This window comes from Telopea speciosissima, chromosome 11, assembly GCF_018873765.1.
Source record: "Telopea speciosissima isolate NSW1024214 ecotype Mountain lineage chromosome 11, Tspe_v1, whole genome shotgun sequence".
Lineage (NCBI taxonomy): Eukaryota > Viridiplantae > Streptophyta > Magnoliopsida > Proteales > Proteaceae > Telopea > Telopea speciosissima.
The window spans coordinates 50,121,242-50,146,201 of NC_057926.1; the positions used below are offsets into that span (position 1 = coordinate 50,121,242).

General features: G+C 39.4%; 1 protein-coding gene across 5 annotated transcripts; it reads right to left on the reverse strand.

Moving 5' to 3' along the window:
• On the reverse strand, positions 1-23,045 carry LOC122646359 (N-alpha-acetyltransferase 40). 5 transcript variants are annotated; one of them, XR_006330600.1, is made up of 9 exons: positions 22,837-23,045; positions 22,157-22,259; positions 21,322-21,401; positions 20,873-21,199; positions 20,511-20,587; positions 20,368-20,410; positions 20,159-20,227; positions 18,836-18,976; positions 1-92 (listed from the first exon to the last, which is right to left on the reverse strand). XR_006330600.1 is itself a non-coding variant. In XM_043839906.1 (8 exons), the coding sequence occupies exons 1-8, from the start codon at positions 22,897-22,899 to the stop codon at positions 18,301-18,303; spliced, it is 774 nt and encodes a 257-aa protein (XP_043695841.1). In that variant the 5' UTR covers positions 22,900-23,045; the 3' UTR covers positions 18,286-18,300. The 5 variants fall into 5 exon arrangements, 3 of the variants coding, with proteins under 3 accessions (XP_043695841.1, XP_043695842.1, XP_043695840.1); XR_006330601.1 differs by having other exon boundaries at positions 11-25; XM_043839906.1 differs by lacking the exons at positions 1-92; positions 18,836-18,976 and adding an exon at positions 18,286-18,312.
• Between the last annotated feature and the right edge of the window lie 1,915 nt (positions 23,046-24,960).

The following is a 24,960-nucleotide window of genomic DNA, read 5'->3' on the forward strand; positions in this document are numbered from 1 at the left end:
ATCCCCCATCCCCTCTTCTTACACCCTATTCATAAAAGCAAACAGGTAAAGTGCTTCTCTGACCACCTTGTCCATTACTATCATGAGATACCCTAGCCATGAACGACAAGAAAACTTGGAAAAATTAATTAGAGACCTTTCCCAATTAAACCTATAGATCAGGGAAGATTTTAGTCACCTATGGCAGATCAAGAAGATTACTTTTAGAACTATACAGTTAATTGTTTTGGTACTACAGCAGTTGGAGAAAATTGGAAAACTCTCACTAATTAATGGGCAGCATGACCGGATCATTTGTCAGTCTCTGTCCTTCAAGTTACAAATTGGTCAAAATGAAGTGGGAACCAGGAGGAACAGTAACCAAACTCCCTCCTTCCACCTGATTGGGTTAGATAGGCAGGTCGGTTACCTTGCGTTCATGCACCTAAGGCTTTCCAAGTTATGATCAATGAAAAGACTTTGATATTATATCATTGAACCATATCATCACTCAACCTTGATATTAAAAGCACGAACGGCAAAGAAGAGGCCCCATGGTATATGTTCTTTGCTGATCACATGGTTTTGATTGACCAGACTAGAAAAAGGCAGTACATGCTGAATTAGAACCATGATGGATCTTCTAGAATCAAAAGTTGTTAATAAAGTGAATAAAACAGATCATGGACTGCAATTTTAGTAAAGAAGGGGAGTAGACATGACAGAGTAGTTAAGATCAATAACCAGTAAATAGCCCAGGAAATCCATTTCCATTGTCTTGGCCCAATCATAACAAAAAGAAATTACAAGATCCATAGGATCTAAGTTGTGTCAACTAGCAGTGAGGCACTCCTAGACTCCTAGTGTACTGTCTGCTAAGTGCATCCCATAACACTAAGGCTCTCTTAGGTATCATTTTTATTTTTGTTTCTGACACAAAAAAGTTTTTGCAGGTGTTTGGTATCATTTATGGACCCTATTTCTATTTAAAATAAATCAAAATAATAGAAAACCCATAATACAGTCAAGACCCTATTATGTATTATGGTCAAAAATCATTTTTGATCATTTGTGAGGACACTTTCATGAGCATGTGGTCATAAGTCTCAAAATTGAAGGGTAAAATAGTCATTTTTTCTTTTTTTATTAGAAAGGCAAGCCCCCACCCCTTCTTCTTCCTCTTCTACCCCACCCGCCCCTTCCCCTTCTTATTCTTCCTAAAACGCCACCCACCACCCGGTTCTTCTTCTTCCTCCTCTTGCAACCCCACCCGCCCCCACCCTTTTAACCTAACCCACCCCTTCCCCTCTCCACGGCCACCCTCACCCTACCCTTGCCTTCTCGTCCTTTCCACTTCTTCTTCTTCTTCTTCCTACAACCCCACCTTGGAAGGGGCGGGTCAAGATATTCCTCCTCTTGTTACCTGCACCGTTGCACAGAGTGCTAACATGGTTGGTGTCAAGGAATGTGTGGGAAACAGTAGAATCAGAGAGTACCCAGATAAGGGATCTGTGGCATGGAGTGGCAATGATGATTAGTATCATGATGAAAGGTATCTGTTACCACCAACTTAGTTCCACGATTGATGAGGGGAAATTTGAGATCTCAAAGCTAATAGATGGACTATCGAGTTAAATCCAATGTTGCCCTTGGTTCCGGCTTAATTGTATGGCTTGATGTGAGGTCTTCGAGCTAATTGGTAACCCCAGACTAGGTCCTATGAATTCTACCTCGTTGTATTCATTTCCGCAAAGTGACTATTTTAGATATCTAGGATCAATAATAAGTAAAGAAGGTAACATAGAGGATGATGTTACATAGAGAATTAAAGTGGGTTGGATGAAGTGGAGAGGTGCGTCCAGAGTGCTGTGTGACCGACGTATTCCTCTAAAACTTAAAGAAAAGTTCTATAGGACTGTTGTTCACCCGACCATGATGTATGGGGCAGAATGTTGGGCAGTTAAGAAGTGTTATATTGATAAGCTTTGTGTAGTTGAGATGAGGATGTTATGTTGGATGTGTGGAAAAACAAGGATAAAGTGCGTAATGAACATATAAGAGTGGACTTGGGAGTTGCCCCAGATCAATGGCAAACTCCAAGAGAGTCGTTTAAGATGGTATGATCATATTCAACGGAGACCTAAAGACGCCCCAGTAAGGAGGAGTGATATGATTCCGATTGAAGGGGCTAAAAGAGCTAGGGGCAGACCTAAATGACCATAGGAGAAGTGGTGAGGAAGGACATGTATAGTCTAGGTCTGGTCCCAAGTATGGCCTCGAACAGAACCTATTGGAGGGCAAGGATCCATGTCGCTGACCCCATTTAGCTGAGATTATCCTGACGTATTGGGCAGTGCCTTTTCCTTCGACTATCTTTCATCTTTCTATTTATTCCTCATTTTCCATTTGTCCTTTTTAGTATATCTTTGTTTTCTCTATTTTGTAGTGTTTGGATCGATGTAGCCGACCCCATTAAGTTGGGATAAGGCTTAGTTTGTTGTTGTTTAATTTTGTTGTTGTTGTATTCATTTCCTTATTTAAATCTGAAGTTTTCCTTGCCTCCATTATCGTTAATGAAAACCCATTATGAGAGACTGACGGTGGTGAAATCAGTTTCCCTACAGCACGGCCACACTATAGCTCATTAACAGAAAACTAGGAACAAGGTAGTGACCTAATGTAGATCGAAGCACGGTGGTGAAATCAGTTCCCATAAAGCACGGCCACACTATCACTCATTAACAGAGAACTAGGAACAAGGCAGTGACCTGATGTAGATCGAACCATGAAGAACTCCCCCCCCCCCCCCCCAAAAAAAAAGAGTTACTGTTCACGTGAACGATACCTCGTGATACTGCTCACGTGAACAGTGGTTTGGGGACTGATATGGACTGTGCTGGCTCAGAGTTGGTTTTTGGTGTTACCTTTATTATTAGGCATTTATTTAGTTTCCTATTTGAGTTGTAATCCCAATTGGGAATCCTAGTTAGAGTCTAGTTTCTAATTTATAGGTTTTATAAATTAGTTTCTTACTTAGATTAAGATTGAGTTGTCTAATTATAAATAATGTATGTGGCTGAACAGAAAAGAGACAGATTGAAGATAAATGAGCTGTTGATGAAGCTGTGAGATGCGGCAACGGTGAGATACCGTCGGTAAGAAACCCTGGGTGAGAGGATGATGGGCTGAGATAGCTGATCCTATCCCCCCCCTTCTATATCCCTTTCTTCTTCTTTCCTAACCTTTGATGTTCTTCTTCATATGTAAACAGAAAATAGCAATAAAGAAGAGTTTCAACTTCCAGTTATTTAATTTTATTCCTTTTACTGTATTGAACCTGTTGCAAACGATCTCCCACTGGTTTCCCTGGTTCGAGGTCGAGTTTGCATTAGTGACTATGGTGAAATTAGTTCCCTCCACCCTGTCCCGCACCAATGTGAGGCTCTACAAACGCGAATCGATAATCCCATTCCCACTCTGCTAAGGTTTTGAGTCATAGATTTGGAAAGGAAGATGGATGAAGGGGGAAATTCTTCACCTACTACTTAAACTATATATGGGCTTTGACCCTATTTCTTTAAAAAATGTTATAAAAATTGTTTACACATAGGTAGTTACCAAACAGTTTTTCATTCTCAACTCTATTATGTCTAACAATTACCAAAAGGTTTCCTTTTTCGATCAAAAATGATTTGCATTAATGGTTTTTTTTTAAAATAGGTCATAATAAGAACCCTGATACCCAGAACCATATTTAGCTCCCCCCCCCCCCCCCCCAAATGAAGTAATTTTATATAAGAAAAGAGAAGGTGCTAACTCCGCCAGTGTTTGCTTCCGGTCCCAAACCTGGATAAAGGAGGTGGTTGGTGTGTCAGGTCGGCAGCCGGCACCGGAAGAAACCCCTAGCCAAACCCTTTTACCTGGATGCTACAACCTTATATTATAAAGATTATACTAGGGTGTTCCACGACAGAATAAGCGACACGTTACACTATGACTTGGATGTAGTGAAAAGTGAGCAAGGATTAGCTAGGGCATCCTCTCTAAGCGATGTGCCGCGTTGGCACCCGGATGTGGTGACAAGTAGGGAGATAAAATTATATCCACCAAGCTTGTGTTGGAGAAAGAGATTGTCAATATAATTAGCACTTACGCGCCTCATGTAGGATTGGATGAAAGTAGTTAGTTACAATTCTGGGAACACGTGGATGGATTAGTGCAAGGTTTTAGTCAAGAAGAAAAGATTATTATAAGGGAGTATAGAAATCTGATATTTTAGATTACAATAATCTCTCTTTTATCAACTTGTGGTATCCCTGTTTTGAGTTCATTTTGGGAAAGAGCATAGAGGCTATGAAGGTCGGAATGTGTACATGGAGGATATGGTTTTGGAGAGATGAATGAGTTGGGATCCCAGTTTTGGATTTTGTCGCGGCTTATGATTTATCTATTGTTAACACTTACTTTGAAAAGAGAGGAGCATTTAGTTACCCTCAAAAGTGAGCACCATAGTAGCCAAATAGATTTCTTCCTAACTAGAATGTCTAATAGATTGTTATGTAAGGACTGTAAGGTTATACCAGAGGAGAGCCTAACCATACAACATAGATTATTGGTCATGGATATGTGTCTCATGACCCTCACCAGACATAAAGCTGATGTGAGGGTGAGCTTATTTGCCCTAGGATAAGGTGGAGCTTAAAGGAGATACTTTGAAATCATTTAATGATGAAGTGGTCAAACAAGGAAAGTAGGACGTTAAGGGAGACACTAATACGATGTGGAATGAGATGACTACTTGTACTAAGAAGGTTGCTAAAGATGTCCTCGGCAAATCAAAAGGACAACGCCATTCCTCTAGAGACACTTGGTGGTGGGATGAAGAGATTTAAGCTGCCATTAAGACTAAGAAAGCTAGTTTTAGAAAATGACAAAGGACTAAGGATGTAGAGGATCTACAAAGGTATAAATTTTCCGGACATGAAGGTAAGAAGATTGTGGCAAAAACAAGGGCGAAGAATATGAAGATCTTTATAACAATCTGAACACAAAGGAAGGGGAAAAAGCTATCTATATAACGGGAGGGAAAGGAAGAGTAAAGATCTCAACCATGTTAGATGTATTAAAAGTGAAATGGTAAAGTACTAATAAGGGATGGACATAAGAGATGGGAAGGTTATTTTTGCAGCCTACTAATTGAAGAAACTTTGAGTAATAGTGTTCCGGAAGACTGCATTACCTATCAAGAAACCACATGTCGCAGATATATACGAAAAATTAGGGTACCTGAAGTAAAAGAAGCTTTAAGGAGGATGAAAGTAGGCAAGATACAAGGCCCAGATGAGGTCCTATAGAAATATGGAAGAGCATAGTAATCTGTGGTTTGTCTTTGTTATCGTGATCTGGGTATTAGCGCAGAGAGCTAATACCGAGATCATAATGAGAAGGGTATTTCAGTCTAATATGTTGGCAGGGTGTTTCTTTTATTTTATTTAGGTGTTTACTATTTTACCCTTTAAGTGATTGATATAATGAAGATTGAGAGGAGAGTTACACATATCGTGGAACTCCCCCAGTTCTACTGAATCTCGCCTCCTCCTCTCTCTTGGCTTCTTCTTCTTCATTTTCTTCCTTCTTTTTCTTTAGTATTTATCATGGTATCAGAGCTGTAAGGGTTGTTACATACTTCGTGGATCATTGGTTCCCTTCTTTACAGCATTCGATTGAAGAAATAATTTTTTTGAAGATTTGCAGCACTTGCGGCTTCTCCTATTTTCTGTTTGAAGGGGTGCAGCACCCTATGCTGTTTTCTGGATTGGTTTAGAGACTAGTTCATGATATGAATTAAGAACTAGGTCTCTCCCTTTTTTGTTTAAGGATTATTCGAAGGAGTTATTAGATGAGGTGACGATTTTGTCAGGATTTTGTTGAGAAGATCGATTGCTGTCTCTACTGTTGGTTTCAGATTTTTCAAGGTTTTATCTGAGGGAGTTATTTGCTGTCCTTATTGATTTCTATCAAGGTTCTTCAGTCTTGATCGACTTCTGTCCCTGTTTTCAGTATTTTTCAGTTTCTTTTGTCTTCACTTCATCAAGTAAATCATGGATGATGAGCCGAAACCTGTTGAGGGTTCAAAGTCGGTCACAACAGAAATTTTTTCTTCCTCTTCAAATCGTATTACCGAGAAGAAGTTGGAAGGGGTTACCAATTTTTTGCAGTGGAAGAAAATTGTTCCCCTAGTGTTAACTGGCCGTGATCAGCATAAACATCTATTCGAAACCAAGCCTGAGAATGACTCTTCGTGGGAGACAGTTGATGCTCGAATATTGGGACAGATGCCGAATTCTATGGATCACCAAATTATGGACCTAGTGACACACATTGACACAGTGAAGGAGTTGTGGGAGTATCTTAATATCTTGTATTCTAGACAAAACAATCTGTCCCGTATTTATGACTTGTCCCAAGAGTTCTACAGGGCTGATAGGAAGGGTCATACTTTGACCCAGTACTTTGCTGATTTTAAGAGAATGTATGAAGAGCTTAATTCCTTACTTCCTATCACTGCCAATGTGGAACAAACGCAGAACTAGCGGGAACAACTTGCTGTTATGGGTTTTTTGGGAGGTCTTGGGAAAGAGTTTGACTCTGTTCGTTCCCAAATTCTTGGTGGTGACAAAGTAGCCACTTTGTCTAAAACCTTTTCCAGGGTTCTTCGTGTCTCTCGGGAACACACTACTGATGGTGATACTTCAGCCCTGGCTTCTTTTCCATCCAACCGTGTGCCCAACAGTGGGGCTGGTGGTGGTGGTGGCCGTGGTCGTGGTGGTAGGGCTGGTGTTTCTAGTAAGGCACCTACCTTGGGTACTCAGGATACCTCTGATGTTTCTGGTGGTTCCGTGCGCACTTGTCATCATTGTGGTCGTCCAGGACATATCCAACGTTTCTGTTGGAAACTACATGGCAAACCAACTCAGCAACAGTTTGCCAATTCTGCTACAGCGGATTCTCCTGTTTCTCCACAGACTGAGGGTAAGACTGTGAAGATGTCTGATGATGAATATGCCCGTTAAACACAGTTTCAGATTTCTCCACCAGCCTAGCCTCCAACTGCGACCTTTGTTCAGACAGGTAATGCCACTGCATGCCTTTCGACTGTCTCTTCCCGTCCCTGGATCATTGATTCAGGGGCCTCCGAGCACATGACTGATGTTTTAGGTATACTTTCTTCTTTTCAGCAATCCTCTTCGAGTGTCACTTTAGCTAATGGTTCCTGGCTAAGGTGACTGTATCTGTAATCGCCCATGTTACACCTTCTCTTTCTTTGTCTTTGTTCTTTATGTTCTTGATTTTCCGTTTAACTTTTTCTCTGTTAGTCGGTTTATTAAATCCCATAACTGTTCTGTAACATTTTCTTCTGACTCTTGTGTATTTCAGGATCTTTCGTTGAAGAGGATGATTGGTAGAGGTCGTGCATCAGGGGGACTTTACATACTTGCGGACACTTCAACTATGGCGTGTACCGGTGTGGCGTCACCCCAGCAGATTCATTGACGTTTGGGTCATCCTTCGTTGGAGAGTTTGAAGCTTCTTGATGGTCGTTTTCGGTCTATTTCTAGTTTTAATTGTGAGTCGTGTCAATTTGGGAAACTCCATCGTGCGAGTTATCCACCTAGAGTCAATAAACGGTTTGACCAACCACTGTCTTTAGGTCATTTGGATGTTTGGGGTCCATGTCCTGTCGTTTCCACTTTAGGTTTTCGTTACTTTGTAACTTTTGTTGATGATTATTCCAGGGTTACCTGGATCTATTTAATGAAAAATCGTTCCGAGTTATTTTCTATATTATGTGCATTTGTGAATGAAGTGAATAATCAGTTTTCACACTCTTTGCTTGTTCTTCGTAGTGATAATGCTAAGGAATATTTCTCTGCTCCTTTTGCTGATTTTATGACTCAGTGTGGTATTATTCATCAGTCCTCTTGTGCCTACACCCCTCAACAAAATGGTGTGGCTGAGAGAAAAAATAGACATTTGATGGAGGTTACTCGATGTCTCTTGTTTAAGATGAAAGTGCCTAAATCCTTTTGAGCAGATGTTGTTTTAACCTCGTGTTATGTCATTAATCGTATGCCTTCTTCGGTTTTACATGGTAGTATTCCTTTTTCTTTATTGTTTCCTTCTGAGCTACTATTTGTTTTGCCACCACGTGTGTTTGGTAGTGTTTGCTTTATTAGTGATCATTGTCCAGGAGTTTCCAAGTTGGATCCTTAGGCTCTCAAGTGCATGTTTGTTGTTTATTCTCGCACTCAAAAGGGTTATCGTTGCTATTCTTTTGACTTGCGAAAATATTTTGTTACTGCTGATGTATCTTTCTTTGAGTCTACACCGTTCGTTCATTTTTCTAGTCGTGTGTCGACTTGGATGATGATATTCTATTCTTGTTGTTCGGTCTCATCGTTCACCATGCTCGCAGGCTACCTCATTACCGACACCTCAACCTAGTGTGTATCAACGTCACCATTGGAAAGTATGTCCTTGGACCCCTGCTACATCGACTTCTACGCTATCTCCTACTTTGCCGGCAGATCCTGTGATAGGTAATGATCCTCCTCCTTTGGACCCTTCTTCTGATCTTGATATTCCTATTGCTCGTCGTAAAAGGGTTAGGCTTGTACCCAACACCCCATTTCTAACTTTGTTTCTTATGATAGTTTGTCTTCCACCTTGCATTCTTGTTTACATATTGTTGAGCATCATCCTGTTCCTAAGTCTGTCGCAGAGGCATTGTCTAATCCTGGTTGGAGGGCTGCTATGGGTGAGGAATTATCGGCATTGGAAGAAAATCAGACTTGGGATCTTGTTCCCTTACCTTCGGGGAAGACTGCTATTGGTTGTCGCTGGGTGTATGTGGTGAAGGTGAATCCTGATGGGTCCTTGGCTCGCTTGAAAGCCCGTCTGGTTGCTAAGGGGTATGCCCAAGTATATGGTTTGGATTACTTGGATACCTTTTCACCCGTGGCAAAGCTTACTTCTGTTCGTATTTTGATATCTCTTGCTGCTTTATCATTGGCCCTTATATCAGCTTGATGTCAAGAATGCATTCTTGCATGGTGATTTACATGAAGAGGTTTATATGGAGCAACCTCCTGGGTTTGTTGCTCAGGGGGAGTCTGGCTTGGTGTGTAAATTGAAGAAATCTCTCTATGGGCTGAAACAGTCCCCTAGAGCTTGGTTCGGCAGGTTTACTGAAATTGTGTTAGAGTTTGGGTTGACACGGTGTAATAGTGATCATTCTGTATTTTTCCGCTGTTCTGGAGGTGGAAAACTGTTTCTTGTGGTTTATGTTGATGATATAGTCATCACAGGAGATGATGTTTCTGGAATTGATGGTTTGAAGGCACACTTGCAGCAGAAATTTCAGACCAAGGACTTGGGAAAGCTGAAATATTTTTTGGGTGTGGAAGTTGCTCAATCAAAGAAAGGGATCTTGCTCTCACAGAGGAAATACGTTCTTGATCTTTTGTCAGAGACAGGAATGCTAGGTTCTAATCCTCTAGATACTCCTATGGATCCTAACTTAAAACTTGCTGCAGAGGATGGTGAGATTTTAGGTAATCCAGAAAAGTATCGAATGCTTGTTGGTAAATTGAATTATCTCACGATGACTAGGCCTGATATAGCTTTTCCGGTTAGTGTGGTGAGTTAGTTTCTGTATGCTCCTCGGACAACTCATTGGGAGGTTGTTGTGCATATTTTACGCTATCTTAAAAAGGCTCCTGGACGTGGTCTTCTCTACAGTGATCATGGTCATGGGCAGATAGTAGGTTTTTCAGATGCTGACTGGGCAGGATCTCCAGTTGATAGACGATCTACTACAGGTTACTGTGTCTTCCTTGGTGGAAATTTGGTGTCCTGGAAGAGTAAAAAACAGACAGTTGTTGCCCGCTCCAGTGCAGAGTCAGAATACAGGGCTATGGCACATGTTACCTGTGAGTTGATGTGGGTAAAGCAATTAATGACTGAACTTGGCTTTGTTGATGGTGCTCCAATGAAACTGAGGTGTGATAATCAAGTTGCTGTCCATATTGCTTCAAATCCGGTGTTTCATGAGAGGACGAAACACATTGAAGTTGATTGTCATTTCATTCGAGAAAAGTTACAACAAGGTTTGATTTCTCCTGGCCATGTCCGTATAGGAGAACAACTCGCAGACGTGTTCACAAAGTCATTGGAAAGTACAAGAGTGGATTATATTTGTAACAAGCTGGGCATGATTGACATCTATGCTCCAGCTTGAGGGGGAGTGTTATCGTGATCTGGGTATTAGCGCAGAGAGCTAATACCGAGATCATAATGAGAAGGGTATTTCAGTCTAATATGTTGGTAGGGTGTTTCTTTTATTTTATTTAGGTGTTTACTATTTTGCCCTTTAAGTGATTGATATAATGAAGATTGAGAGGAGAGTTACACATATCGTGGAACTCTCCTAGTTCTGCTGAATCTCACCTCCTCCTCTCTCTCGGCTTCTCTTCTTCTTCTTCTTCTTCTTCTTCTTCTTCATTTTCTTCTTCTTTTTCTTCAGTATTTATCAATCCTGGCTGACCAATTTTGTTTAAAAAGGTTATGAGCACAAGGAAAATGCCAGATGAATGGGGGAGAAGCATTGTGGTTCTGATTTACAAAAATAAAGATGATATTTAGAGCTCAATAACTATAGAGGCATAAACCAAATGAGTCATACTATGAAATTATAAGATAGAGTTATTGAAACCCACCTGGGACAAGAAACTACTATTACAGAGAACGAATTTGGTTTTATACCAAGAAGATCTATGACAAAAGCTATTTACTTACTTAGGAGGGTCATGGAAAGATTTAGAGATTGCAAGAAGGGTCTCCATATGGTCTTTATTGACCTAGAAAAAGCTTATGACAAAGTCCCTAGAGAGTTAATCTGGCAAGTACTAGAGAAGAGAAGTTTTTCAAATAAATATGTGGATATAATTAAAGATATGTACGATGGTACGGTGACAAGAGTAAGAATTGTGAAGGGCCAAGTTAGTGAATTCCCAATTACAATTGGATTACACCAAGGATCAGCTTTAAGCCTTTATTTGTTTGCATTTAGCATAGATGATTTAATCAAAGACATTCAAGATGAGGTTCCTTGGTGTATGCTTTTTGCTGATTATATTGTTTTGGTGGATGAGACAAAAGCAGGGATTAACGCCAAGTTGGAGTTGTGGAGATCAACATTGGATTCAAAAGATTTTACGATAGGTAGAACAAAGACAGAGTATATAGTGTGTAACTTTGGTTACATTAGGACGGATAATGAGATGGAGAAAATTGATGAGAGAAAGATTCTGCATAGTGATTACTTATTTACTTTAGGTATCTAGGCTCATTCATAAATAAAGAGGATATAGAGGATGATGTTTCATTGAGAATTAAAATAAGATGGATGAAGTGGAGAGGTGCGTTCGAAGTATTGTGTATCAGCATATTCCTTTAAAACTTAAAGGAAATTTTTATAGGACAGTCATACAACCGCTATGATGTATGGTGCAGAACGTTGGACAATTAAGAAGCATCATGTAAAACTCATTGGAGCAGAGATGAGGATGTTGAGATGGATGAGTGGCAAAACTTTTTTGATTGGACAGTTTGATATGCTTGCGCATCAAGGCTTTGGGAAAAGGGAAAAGTATACAGAGGTTGGAAGGATTAACATCGCAGAATGAATCCGAAGAAGTGAAAAAAACCAGTAAATAAATGAAGAAAGAGGCAAGGGTACTCGTAGATCAGCTATATAGAACGGCTATCACCCTAGAAAAAAGTTGAAAAACACGCACCCTTGGACAGAGTAAAGTGTTGGTGTTGCTTGTTGGATTCGCACCCTAGCTGATCTACGAGCCATGATCGAACTCCCCATGAGATTCATAGTTGCATTACTTATAGCTTCCTTGTTCGTACACAAAGCGGATTTGGAATTGTCTATCATTCCAAGGCATAAGTTGTATCCATGCGTTTCATATTCTCCTAGAATTCGCTCCTAGAAATATAGCCATCCCTACCTCCCCCCAACGTCAATCCCACGATTTTTTATCCATTCTTATTCAATCACAGTAGGGGAGCAACTCAAAATAGAAAAACTTAGATGAAGGATACAGTAAGGAAACTATCATATTAGAGCTGATTTGGGAGTAGCTCAGTAGCACCAATACATGATAAGCTATGAGAAAGTCATTTGAGGTGGCACGGCCATGTTCAATGGAGGCCTTTGGATGCTCCAGTACAGAGGAGTAATTTGATATAGGTTGAAGGAACTAAAAGAGCAAGGGACAGACCTAAAATGGCCTTAGGAGAAGTGGTGAGGAAAGACATGCATAGCTTAGGCCTTGTAAAAAGTATGACCTCGAATAGAGCTGATTGGCGGGCAAGGATCTATGTAGCCGATCTCGTTTAGTTGGGATAAGCTGAGTTATTTTTGGAAAGAGAAGGTGCTAAAACCCATATTCTATGTCTAACAGACTAAATTAAAGAGCCAAAAATTACCTGTATATTTACAAAAGCTCTAAAACAAAGATGAATTTTCTGTTTCGGCTATTAGATTTCATGCATCAGATGAGTTCCCAGAAGCAAGGTTTAATATTTCGCGATATCTCGGTATCTCGGGCCTACCGAGATATCCGAGATACCCGAAATATCGAGAAATATGACCGAAATATTGCATTTTTTCTGCAATATTTCGAGGGTCCATCTCGGGGGGTATTTGGCCATATCTAGGCCTGAAACTTCATGGACAGCCTTATTTAAGCTTAATAAACACATTTAAACCATAAAATTGCAAAAATATGAATTCAAATTGGTGTTTTGGGCTTGCACCCTTGATTGACATACAATCGCCGACCCTAATCTATAAATAGTTAAATACAATAGATTAGGCAGTTAATATTTAATAATAGTATTTAACTTCATCACATATCAAGTTAAAGCCAATACACATTGATGAGTACCATGATTCTCATAAACTCCATAATATTCAATAACTCAAAACTCAATAGCTCAAATGCTTACAGCCTTAAAGGTAATACACAAAGTGTCAAAGTCACAAGACTCGCAAGTTCATAGACCAATGAAATCACAACTTAAGTTACAAATTACAAGTGCTAAACTACTAATAGTAGTTACTGTGCCTCCCTGGATCAATCCCACTCATGCCTCGCTGGAGTCGACGTCCATTGCTCTCTGTTTGAAGGACATATGTGGACCACGGTATAGAATCGGAGAAGAAACGAGTGTAGTCATCCACAAGTGTCAGGTAAATGGAATCATCAACATACTGTAGGTAACCTATCGTAGGATATAAGCTAGGGTTACCAATCGATCCAGTCTGTGAAGAAGATGATCCACTGTGATATGATGTTGGCACCGGCGCAAGAGGCGATGGCATTGGCTGCATGTATGGCTGGTGAGGTTGGTAGCTAGGTCCGCTAGGGTATGCAAAGATGTTATCTACAAAAGATGATCCAAGATGTCCCTGGGATCGGGAGTAGTTATAGTCCCCTACCCCACTAAATCGCCCATATGATGATGATCCATATCCATATCCACCATAAGGTTGTGATGCACCATAATCCGATGCCAATGGAGTGGTATGTGTGTCAAAAGATGGGGCACACCAATGTCCAATCGGTCCTCCCTCCCTATCACCCATACTCAAACCACCAACAGAGCTAGATAGGTTATCAATGTCTGTGTGATCAGGTTGCAACTGTGTTTGTCGACCCCTACGCTTCCTGTTGTATGTATGTAGGGGGCCTCTTGAGGGTGGGGGTGCGGGGGCACGTGCTCCGTGGTCCGTATCTTGTGTGGCATGATCAAACTGTGTCTCTCCAGTGAATCGGAGTGGCTCTACAGGTGTCGTATCCTGGGCCTCCTGGCCTACCACATAACGCTCTCGCATGCCGTCAAATTCTTCACCAGCATCACCACCACCAACATCACCACCACCAACATTACCACCACCAAGATCACCATCATCATCATTGAGGACTTACATCGAGGACTAGTCTTCATCATCGCAACATTGCCACCAGTGGGCTGGAATGGAATGGGTGAGGCTTCCTCGCATGTATCCGACCCTCGTCGCCCATATACTCGCCCACATCAGCACCAATCTCGGTTATCATGGGGTCGGGCCTACCTCCCTCCTCATCCAATACTGGCTCACCTCTATCCCTCACCCAATCCACAATAGGGTCCTCATCGTCTGAGTCAACTTGTAAGATGTCAGCTAGATCAATGGTGCCCCTCTGTCCCTCATGTCCCATGCATATGTGTTACAGTTTCAGCCTCAAGTTGTAGTGCACATACACCATGTCAGATAAACGTTGAGACCCCGATCATTGCGCCTCTTGGGTGGATGAGTGCGAAAGGTACTCGGTTCCTCTCATGACCAGATGCGAACATGTTTGAGCGAGGACTTTAATTGCTATTCTTCTTAAGTTTTCAGCCGATTCCCCATACAACACCCACCATTCAGCTGCATTACAAGTTTACAACAAAAAAGACGTGTCAAATGTTGTTTCAACTTTCAAATTTCAATACATATGTAATTTAAAACTTAAAAGAATTACTAGCATCACCACGTGCTCTGCCTTGTATCGCAGCCTCAGTTCCAAAACTTCCCAATGCATCCCTAAATACCTTGATCTACACCCATGTGGAAAATTAGTAAGTACTTCTTCACTACTTCTTTGAAAGCATCAATAAGTTGAGTTTCCAAATGAACTCACCTCATTGTTGCAAATTGCTTGTAGTGCACCATCTGGCTCTAACTTCTTCACTACTTGTTTCACAGCCATGGTACTAAATCTCATTTCGTTTCGGTGTTTCGGTCTGACCGAAATTTCCGAGATACCGAAATTTCGTCAAAATATGGTATTTTTCTGTGGGTGTAAAATGCCAAAATGACCGAGATTTCCGAAATTTTAAAAACGAGATTACCGAAATTACCGAGATTTCCGAAATTTTCGAAACGAGATGACCGAAATATTCAAAATATTGCACGTGACTTTTTCAATATCTCGCGATATATCGTGAGTCCACGATCTTTCGTCGATATCTCACGAGATATCGTCGAAATATGGTATTTTTCCATTTCGGATTGGTATCGTATCTCGAACAGCTCGAGATATATGAAATTTGGCAAAATATCGCCGAAATTTCGCGAGATTTTGAACTATATTCACAGCATCAATAAGTTGAGTTTCCAACCCAAGCCTATTGTTATATTGATACTTAGGGTTCAAGTAGTATGCTGAAATATGACATATAGAATAGAGTTATTGTCAAATGCATAGGTAATTAGTAAATAATAATACTATGAATTAGTAAACATAAAACAAATTTACTCACCACCTTTACGCAGTGGATGCATAAGTTGATTCTCCCAACGAGCATTTATGATATCTAAGAAGTGTTTGCTACTGCGAGGAGCCACACTATAGACACTATCTTTCATCAAGTCTATTACAGCATATAGGACTGGCATGGTTGGGCCCTTCAGAGCGGAGTCAGCAACATGTAGAACTTTAACTACTGGCTCCAAAACTTTTACCACTTTGCTTAGTTTGGTCCAGAAGTCCTTAAATGACATCGTTGCTTGTGCTTCCCTCCCATTTGCAGTCTTGGAACCCTTCCATTCAAACCACTCCTCAGAAGCAAACATGCTTCTCAACCCGGTCTTCTTTGTCTTAATGCTTTTGAGGGCAATGTAGTTGGTGGCAATTCTTGTGATACCAGGCCTAACCAAGTCACCCCCACATTTTTTCCTCAATAGATTGAGTGCATAGGAGTGGTTGTATACAAAGTTGGTGACTTGTCTTGCACTTTCAACCACGTCTTCACCAACTTTAACTTTCCCATATCTTTTAGCATTAAGTCAATGCAATGGGCTGCACAGGAGTCCGGAAGAGCCGGTACTTACTATTGTTCATCATCTTCTCACCGCCAACTTAAAGTTACTTCCATTGTCTGTTATAACGGACAATATTCTCAATACCCACATTTTTTTCCACTACTTCCTTTAACAATCTGTAAATATATTTTGCATCCTTTATCTCTTTGGATGCATCCACAAATTTGAGGAACACTGTCCTCCCATCACAATAAACCATGAAATTGATGATGGACTTTCTTGTAGGCCCAGTCCATCCATCTGCCATTATAGTCACCCCATATGTCTCCCACATATTCCTCATCTCACTAATGTACTCATCAATCTCACTCTTTTGTTCAGGTAGATAAACATTCATTATCTCATATGGGGTGGGGCCCTTGAATCCTGGGTCAGCCTCTGCAATGGTATCTATCATGGTATCATAATGGGGGCCTTGTGCAGTGTTTGCTGGGATGGTATGGTATAGCATCCACTTAGCTATTGATTCTTTAACCAATCCCTTCATCCCCTTCCATGCTCCTTTGATTCTGGGTTGACTGCTTCCTTTCTTCTTATGCAATTTAGGATCAGATGTTGATGGTGGTACTAGTACTGGTGGAGATGTTGGGGCTGCCCTCACACTTTGTGATCTTCTAAAAGGATTTAAAGATCTAGGACCTCCAAAACTGCCAGCTCCTCCACTACCCCCTACTCTTTGTCTCTGCTGATCATCTTGAAAACTTGCTCTACTCCTTGAAACAGTCCACCTAAAATCCCTAACCTCCTCTGTTGTTTGTATGTCATCAGGTACTGCAATGTCATCATCATCATCAGAGGAGGAGGAGGAAGAGGAGTCATCATCATTGTATCGTCTTCCTCCTCCCATCGAACTCCTCACTGTATCCTTAAGTTGTTCTCTTATCCTTTGCTTGTCAGCCTTCCTCTTCTTCTTTCCCCTCAAACTATCACCAATCTCCCTGGCTACTTCAGTAGGGACCATATGACAACCTACAACATCTTTGGATCCTCCAGTCAGATGTTGTTTAAGTCTACTAGACTCACCTCCCATAAATTGCATGTGACAATAGTTACATATAGATTTTCTCTTATCCCCATCAATGGGAGTGCCATGTAACCATGCAATGTCACCCCTATGCTAGCTAGCTGGTCTCTCTTGTTCCCTCTGTTCTCTTTGTTCCCTCCGCCACCTTTGTTGACTACTTTCCCCCACCTTTTGCTTGCCCTTCGCACATTGTCTATCACGATCCGCCATAATGATACTTGTTTACTGCAATGTAAGTAACACAAATAATTAAAAAACTTAATGTAGATGTCCTTCAATTGACACTTTTAGATTACTAATACACTTGTATAGTTATTTAATATTTTTCCCCTAAACCTTATATTTTTCACATTAGTAAAACCAATTTTTTATATATAATGTTAATATAAGTATTGACCTAACACAACAAAACCAAAAATTAGTAAACATAATATACATGTAATGCATTTCAAAACATATAGAAATAACTTTCATATTTTTTCATTATTTTTTAAACTTAAAACTCATATTTTTCCTTATTTATTTCTGTTTTTTTAATTTTTTATATATTTTTCTTAATTTTCGAAAATTAAAATAATTATTTAAGAGCAGAAAAATAAATCCGACACTGTGAAGCCGTAGATCGTCCATTGGTGTCTAACATATTTTTAATTCATTACCATCTAAGTCATATTACCCCTAATTATTTCCTATTTTAGTTGTAGGAAAATGAATTTTTAAATCCAAAAAAAAAAAATACATATGGGAAAAAAATTTCGACACTGTGAAGCTGTAAATCGGCCTCCGATGTCTAACATATATTAATATCATCAACATCCAACAACATTTGTACAAAGTATTTTTAAAAAAAATAGTTTTAGAGAAATAGAATTTACCTTAAATAGTGAAAATAGGCTTAGATGATGAGCTTAGATGACCCTCCGACGTCTTCCCGGCTACAAGGAGCTTCAACAATGCTTGAATGATGCTTGGAAGGGAAGAAGAAGAGCAAAAAATGAGGAAGAAGAGAAAAAAATAGAGTTTCAGCAGCTCGCGGTCAAAATATCGACCAAGAACTGCGAAATATGATATAAATGGCCCCTCACGTGACACTATTTGTCACTTTTTCAATATCTCGCGATATATCTTGAGGTCCACGATATTTCGTCGATATCTCACGATATATCGACGAAATATTGTATTTTTTTGTTTCGGATTGGTTTCGTATCTCGGACAAGTCGAGATATATGAAATTTCGCGAGATTTTCAACCATGCCCAGAAGGAGGGTATGAGGATTCTCCAATCTACAAACAGCACCACCTCCAAAGGCTACAAATCAGGCTGATAATGGTAAGTTTTGTTATTTTTCTCCCCCAGTTAGAAGTTAGAACAAAGATAGCTCCAGTGCACATATTGACACGCAGCCCACATGTGGTCCCTTGGACACCATAACTACTAAACTAGAATAGTTTAAGTCATCTCACAAGTTACTCAGGAATGAACTAACTGATTCTGTTACTTCTGTCAAGGTCAGAAGTATTGCATGAAAATCCTCTAATAAACAAATTTTTTTTTTTTTTTTTTTGGTTAAGCTCTAATAAACAAAATAAAACACATAGATAAGCAGTTCTGAGATTAAAGCCTGAACTACTCAGAAAACCGTACAGGTTACACTGACATGTTTGAATTTATACAAGCAACAGATAAACAAAGAGGACCAATGTTGCAATAAAAGGACTACTTCCTGAAAATTTTATACCTTCCAAATTTAAAAGGGAGGCTGAGAAAACACCTGTAAAAATTAATATATCATGAACACGAAGAAAAAAATTAACTAGATCTGCTTTTAAGTTTCAGATACTACCACCAGCAGTTGCCCCATGTTGATATAATCAAGTAGTATTGTGAAAAGCAAGCCTTGTGAAACTCCAAGATTAAGCAGAATAATCGTTATTCTCCAAAACAGTCGCTTTTCTGGGTGTGATTAACCATTAGCCTGTTAATCCTGTTAACCAAGTACAATGCATTCAAGGTGCAAGTTGTTGCAAGTTTATAATTCAATATTTATTCTTTATCTAAAGGAGGAAATGAATATACAAATAGCACTTAGGAGTCAAAAACAAATGGCTGCTAACGAGGCTATACCCTCCCGAACAGAACATGCCCACTTTCTAATGATGCTTGGCAGGGAGACACCCATTGCTTCCCAACCGCTTTTTTACCTTAGATTGCCTTTGCATCTTCTAACGATTATCTTTAGAGTAGCTTCTTGGTGAACGATTAGTCATGTCTCTGCCTCTCTCCATTAGTGATCAGCTGTTGTTCTATGGTAGATTCATTATGTCATCGTACCCATTGCTTATGTGGGTCATAGAACCTGTGCATAAATTTCATTCTGGGTTGCAACTGTTCACTATGTTTCAAAAGAAACCAAATCTGAAACAATTGAATTGGACAAGACATCCTTCTTATAAACATAATGAAAGATAGTTCTGGACAAACTATTTGACAGGTTCTAGCAGCTGCAGCCTCTGGTATGAAACAACCAAATTTAGATGAAAATAGTTTGCCATTTCATCAATTTAAATGCAACAGTAAAAAGGTTAGGATTGGATTAAGATAAGCTTTGTTTCCCAGGTGGAATCCATCAATGAGTCCTGTGGAAAAGGAACCCTTGTGGAAACTTCTGCCCAGATAAAGATTTGGAGGTACCATTAATTGTTTTAACATTGTAACCAGGACACCAAAAAACCAAATAAGAAATTAAAGTTTAAATATAAATAATAGAATACTCTAGTCTACAAGACAATGTGTCTGAGTAAGAAGCTGAAGTCATGAGCATGAAAAGTTTAAGATCCCATTGTTTAAGATATCCACTGTTTAAGACATCACACATTATGGAGAAGCACCTTCCATTGTGCAAACTTTTTTACCAAATTGACATTGAATGAGTACAGTTAGAGCTAAATAAGATGCAATATCTAAGAAACAATCCAAAAGCAGGCAATGGTTCTCTTATCAATTTCGGGAGAAAAAGTTAATATCTATCTTACGCCACAGCATTATATATGCACCAGTGTTTGTATGCATTTAGTGCATGCACATCCGAAATATTGAAGAGATTACCATAAATTAAACTCAAATTAAGAAATATAGCATATACAATACTAACTGAACAGAAGAATACCTCTAATTTGGCTTTGGCTTCATGATCAAATGCTTTACAAAGAATCTCATAACTCTTTTCAGCTCCAATCTGTAATGAAATAATAGACCTCGCTCAGAACAGGAAAAAGTAAAAAATCACCACAGACACACACAACAGTACCATAAGCTGAAACAATGTTCAAACTCAAATATTGTGGAAAGTATGGCTAAGAATTACATGATACATACCAGTGGATCAACTCTTGATGGTGAAATTGTTGAGATAATATATCTGCATTAACAAGAACATCAACCAACCACAAAGGAATAGTACATATGCAAAGACCCAGTCAAACATTACTTTAGCTTACTTCTTCTAATTGAGCATTTACCTTAGCTTACTCATGTAGAAATTCATAGCTAAAGAATTTGCCTTTTGTACAGTTAACATCACAGCACCCATGTGGTTCTACAATAGATGTAAAGCATTAGATCCAACAAAAAAACACCATTCATTGAAACTATCATAGTTTTTAATCGAAGAAATGTCTAAGAATATGTTTGATATACAGAAAAGAGTTATGAATAGGCCATACTAAAATAGCACGATAGATTAATCTCACATCATAGCAATGAGTCTATAGAAATGACACCAACCAAAGGAAGAGACTGTGAAGAGAATAGACTAATTTAATTTCATTAAATTTACTTAATAATCAAGAATGAAAAAAAAAAATGAAATAAAATTCACCACCTTGCGAGCAATTAGCTCAATCAGTTGCATTAAAAACTTCCCTAACCCCCTCCCTTGCACCTGAGGCTCCAGCTGCAGTTCAAAAACATAAAGAACAGGTACTTCCTCCTCCACAATAAAGCGGTATTGTACAAAACCTACAACAGGGTCCCCCTCCCCTATATAATGGGTACTAGTTACTCCCATATCTCCTCTTCGAGGTATCTCACTAGCACACACATTTGGAGCTCGCACAAAAATATAGCATGCCTCTGGAGCAACCATTTCCCTGCGTTTTACCTTCTCTTCCGTAGGCCATTCTGGTCCATATGGTCCCTCCATATTGACCTACAAATTTTATATTAACAGATTAGTATCATAATGCATGCCACTACAGAAGAAAATGTCATATATTGTCCAGGAAAGAAGAGGGGACAATGAAACAAGCAGACAGAGTAGCCTCCATCTACCTTAAGAAGGTTTTGAATATATCGCTTCATGTGTGAGGATAGGTGCTCCCCGGATCCTGATTCCAAGTATACAGACAGACCTGGTAACAGTAAAAATGAATATTAAGAAAATGATTCTGTTTTCAAATTATAAGGGTGCATTATTTTATGTGGAAGAGCTACAAAGCTTGTTAGAGACTTAGAGGAATGGACAAAAACACATAACATTGATCATGAGATGACAAACAGAAGAAAGTTCTTTTCTTATTTTAAATTCAAGACAGGTTCTGTGACACTTGACATTCATATTGCCATTCTTCAGTGGACATCAATGAATTTAGTACTATGAGACGTTGATCATTAGATGATAAACAGATAAATTCTTTCTGTGGCCACAATCCAAATGCAGTACTGCATGTTCCTTCTACATATATCAAAAGAAATTCTATCACATTCATTTTTTCTGCTAGAACATTAAAATTGGAGAAAGAAAACTTGTCTGTTAAAATCAAATTGCATAAGAAAAGTATGAAGAAAATCATAAGGCCCTGCTCTCCCCCCCCTCCCACCCACAAAAAAAAAAAATTTGTATAGCCATGAGAAAAAAGGACAGGATCCTGATTTTACAATAGTAAATACATAATTGGCCAGCATCTGATATTCATATGGAATTTCTTTTTTTTCCCCTGGGGGGGGGGGGGGTGTTTACAAACAAACATATGAGAAACTACGAATGATTGCTCATCAATAAAGCGCGAACGATTGTTCATCAATAAGAGTGTATTTGTGCAGTGAAAAAGAAAATCAGTTTCTGCTTTTGTTCAAACTACACAAGAATGGGGTACTACTACAATACCGTTTCGATCATACTGCCGAAAGGGTTGAAATGAAACCAGATGATCCTTCTCAGCATACGCAGATTTTATAATTTCATCAATAACTCTCTTCTTCTCTAGCACCTATACCAAACACAGCAAGCACAACTTCGCTCCATGAACATCCAACAAATCTTAAAAGCTGTTATGCATATATCCCCAAGTTCAATGTACACAACTAAAATCATTGAGTAACAGTGACAAAAGAGGGAACAAAGAGACCTCCAAAACGTCTAAAGAAAACATAATTATGGTAGACACAGAAGTAATCCTATTAATCAATTTACGTAGTTCTAAGCTTCTTCGCTTTCATTTAACTATGAATGTAGCGTAACACAAGCCATAGAAAGAGAAAAATTAACCTTTCTAAGAAAAACCAACGTAAATATGGCTTCTTATATATCTACCAGCCCTAAGAGGAGCAGTACTAAGAATTTAGAAGTCAAACACACATCCTCAAACACATCAATAAATCTTACAGAATAAAAGTTGCAGATCATTAGGCATCACGCAAAGAAGAGTTCACAATAATTAAAAGAAGAGAAACCAAAAAAAAAAAAGCAATTTCAACCTGTTCGGCTTAAATCGTCGGAATTCTGAGTCAATAACACGAAGGTCAAACCAATAGGCAACGAAGAGTAAATGGAAGAGAAAAATAAACCTCTTTTCGTTTCAGCTTCTTGTCTTTGTTGTTGCTGCTGCCGTGAAGTTTCTTCGTCTCCATCGCTGCAACTCCGATCACTCTGTAGCCTTCTGAGGTCAAACTCCGTTCACGCTCTTCAATAACGAAAACTAAGGAGACACAACAATCGAAATGGTGAACGAGAAAGAGCAAAGCACGCTTGCGAGGAGTTCTCAGAGTGGATTCAGTCCTTCCAGTGTAAAAGACTTATAAAGAAGCGCGCACAACAAAATCGTACCAGGGGCCACAAGTCACAATGACACATACATCATTTTGCCTCCCACTCGCACCTGTGAATTTGATTAAATGAGTGGATCCCACTTGTGACGGGAATGTGAAGAGGACACTTGTCAACGTTAAATTGGAATCAATGCCTTAGTGCATTTTAATAGCAATTTGTAATGGGAAGAAATCCCTTCGTCACGAATCTAACGGCAGAAAAGTGACATCCTTCGTTGATAGTGTAGGTTGATGGTCATGCTTTTCTCCCTTATAACCCGTTTGTTCAGAGGGGATTTTGGTGCAGTGGAAAAATGTTCATTTGACATTTGAAATTTGAAAATTCTATTTCAATTTTGATTGGTTATCTTGGATCGTAAATTTTCAAAAAGTTTGAGAACATTATTAAATGTTTTGTCTGTTGATATGATACTTTAAAATCTCACCACTATCTTCTCTAAAGTTCCACTAGGTTACTATTTATCCTTATTCGATCTAAAATCCCACTTTAATTACTATTTATGAGAAAATAACTTTACTTCAACGTTTTCACCCCCAACAAAACCCCACCAACATGTGGGTCACATCTTTCGAACAATCCCACCTTACCTTCCCATTTAAACAAACAGGGCCTAATAGGGTTGGCGAAATAGCAAACCAGGAATCCAGGAGAGCCATCGATACCTACACAGACGTAGCTCCTCTCCAGCATGGAACAATGTCCAGCACACATCCCTACGTGGATCACGCCAGCCTATCTATCGGATATGATGTGCATTGGGAACCCTCCTGCATTGGAGAGGATCCAAGTCTTACACGTGCCCAGAAAGGCTTAATTACTGACGAATAAGTTTTCTTTTTTCCTTTCAATGTTTCCTACATGTTCCCAAGTGGCATGTGGCATTCACCCTGTCATAATTAAGATGATATGGACTCCAGTCCTCACTTGGAAACGAGTGGGGATAGATCTCACACCCTCCGTGTGGATCCTACACTTCATAGAGAGTGAGATCTATCCCCATCCCATCCCCATGTGGGGACTAGATCCGGACTTTTGGACTTTGAGTTGGAAAAAAGTTAGACTATTTGGACAATCTAACAAAGTAAATCTTTGGCCCAAACCCATCAACAATGTTGACAATCAAATAACCTTCTAAAACACAAATAAGGGAACAATTTTTTTGTTTGGGAGCATTGTTATTGGTGAAGCCTGATCCCAGTTTTAATCCAAAAGGTACTGTGATACTTTGGCGTGTTGTTTCGCCTTCAAAACGTGCTTTTGGTATATTATTCGCCCTATGTTGGTTCATAATCCGAACCATACTGCAGTTTTGTACTTTTGTGGGTTAGGGTTTTCTCTATATTGCAACTATATATAATTGTTATCGCTTTGAGAGATGTGAGGGTGTGATAGAGGTTTTGTAATTTCTTCATAGAAATAGTGGATTTGAATCTATTGCTCTACAGTGGATGTAGCCTACCTTCTTGGGGGTGAACCACGTAAATCGATGTCTTGTGTGTGTGTTTTCTCTTTCTCTTCTTCTTTTGCAAATCGTTATTCTACTGCATCGTTATTTCCTAACAAGCGTGACCCCCTGTGCCAGCAATGGAAGTGTGTGCCTAAGTATCAACTAAGATGGAATTTTTACCTTTCATAGCTGTCGGGTGATCATTTTGTCCCATCTTGTGTTTGGACATAGGATCTTTATTTCAGAACTGAATTCTTTTTCCCCACTTCCTCACTCTCTTGTAGTTGTACGTGCTACCTCCCCTCATAGATCACTTTGCAATAATTCATAATGGACCTCCAAATATGAAAATAATTATTGTCATCACCATAATCCAGTGGAATGCTTTATGCAGTGATCCTTAACCATTGTTGGA

Excerpts from the sequence above, each read along its gene's own strand:
- LOC122646359 (XM_043839905.1), bottom strand. The coding sequence starts at position 22,899 with ATGGAGACGAAGAAACTTCACGGCAGCAGCAACAACAAAGACAAGAAG. Across the intron at positions 22,260-22,836 it reads AGAAGCTGAAACGAAAAGAG|GTGCTAGAGAAGAAGAGAGT; the intron begins GTTTATTTTTCT and ends TGTTTGGTATAG. Across the intron at positions 20,588-20,872 it reads TTGAGCTAATTGCTCGCAAG|AACCACATGGGTGCTGTGAT; the intron begins GTGGTGAATTTT and ends CATCTATTGTAG.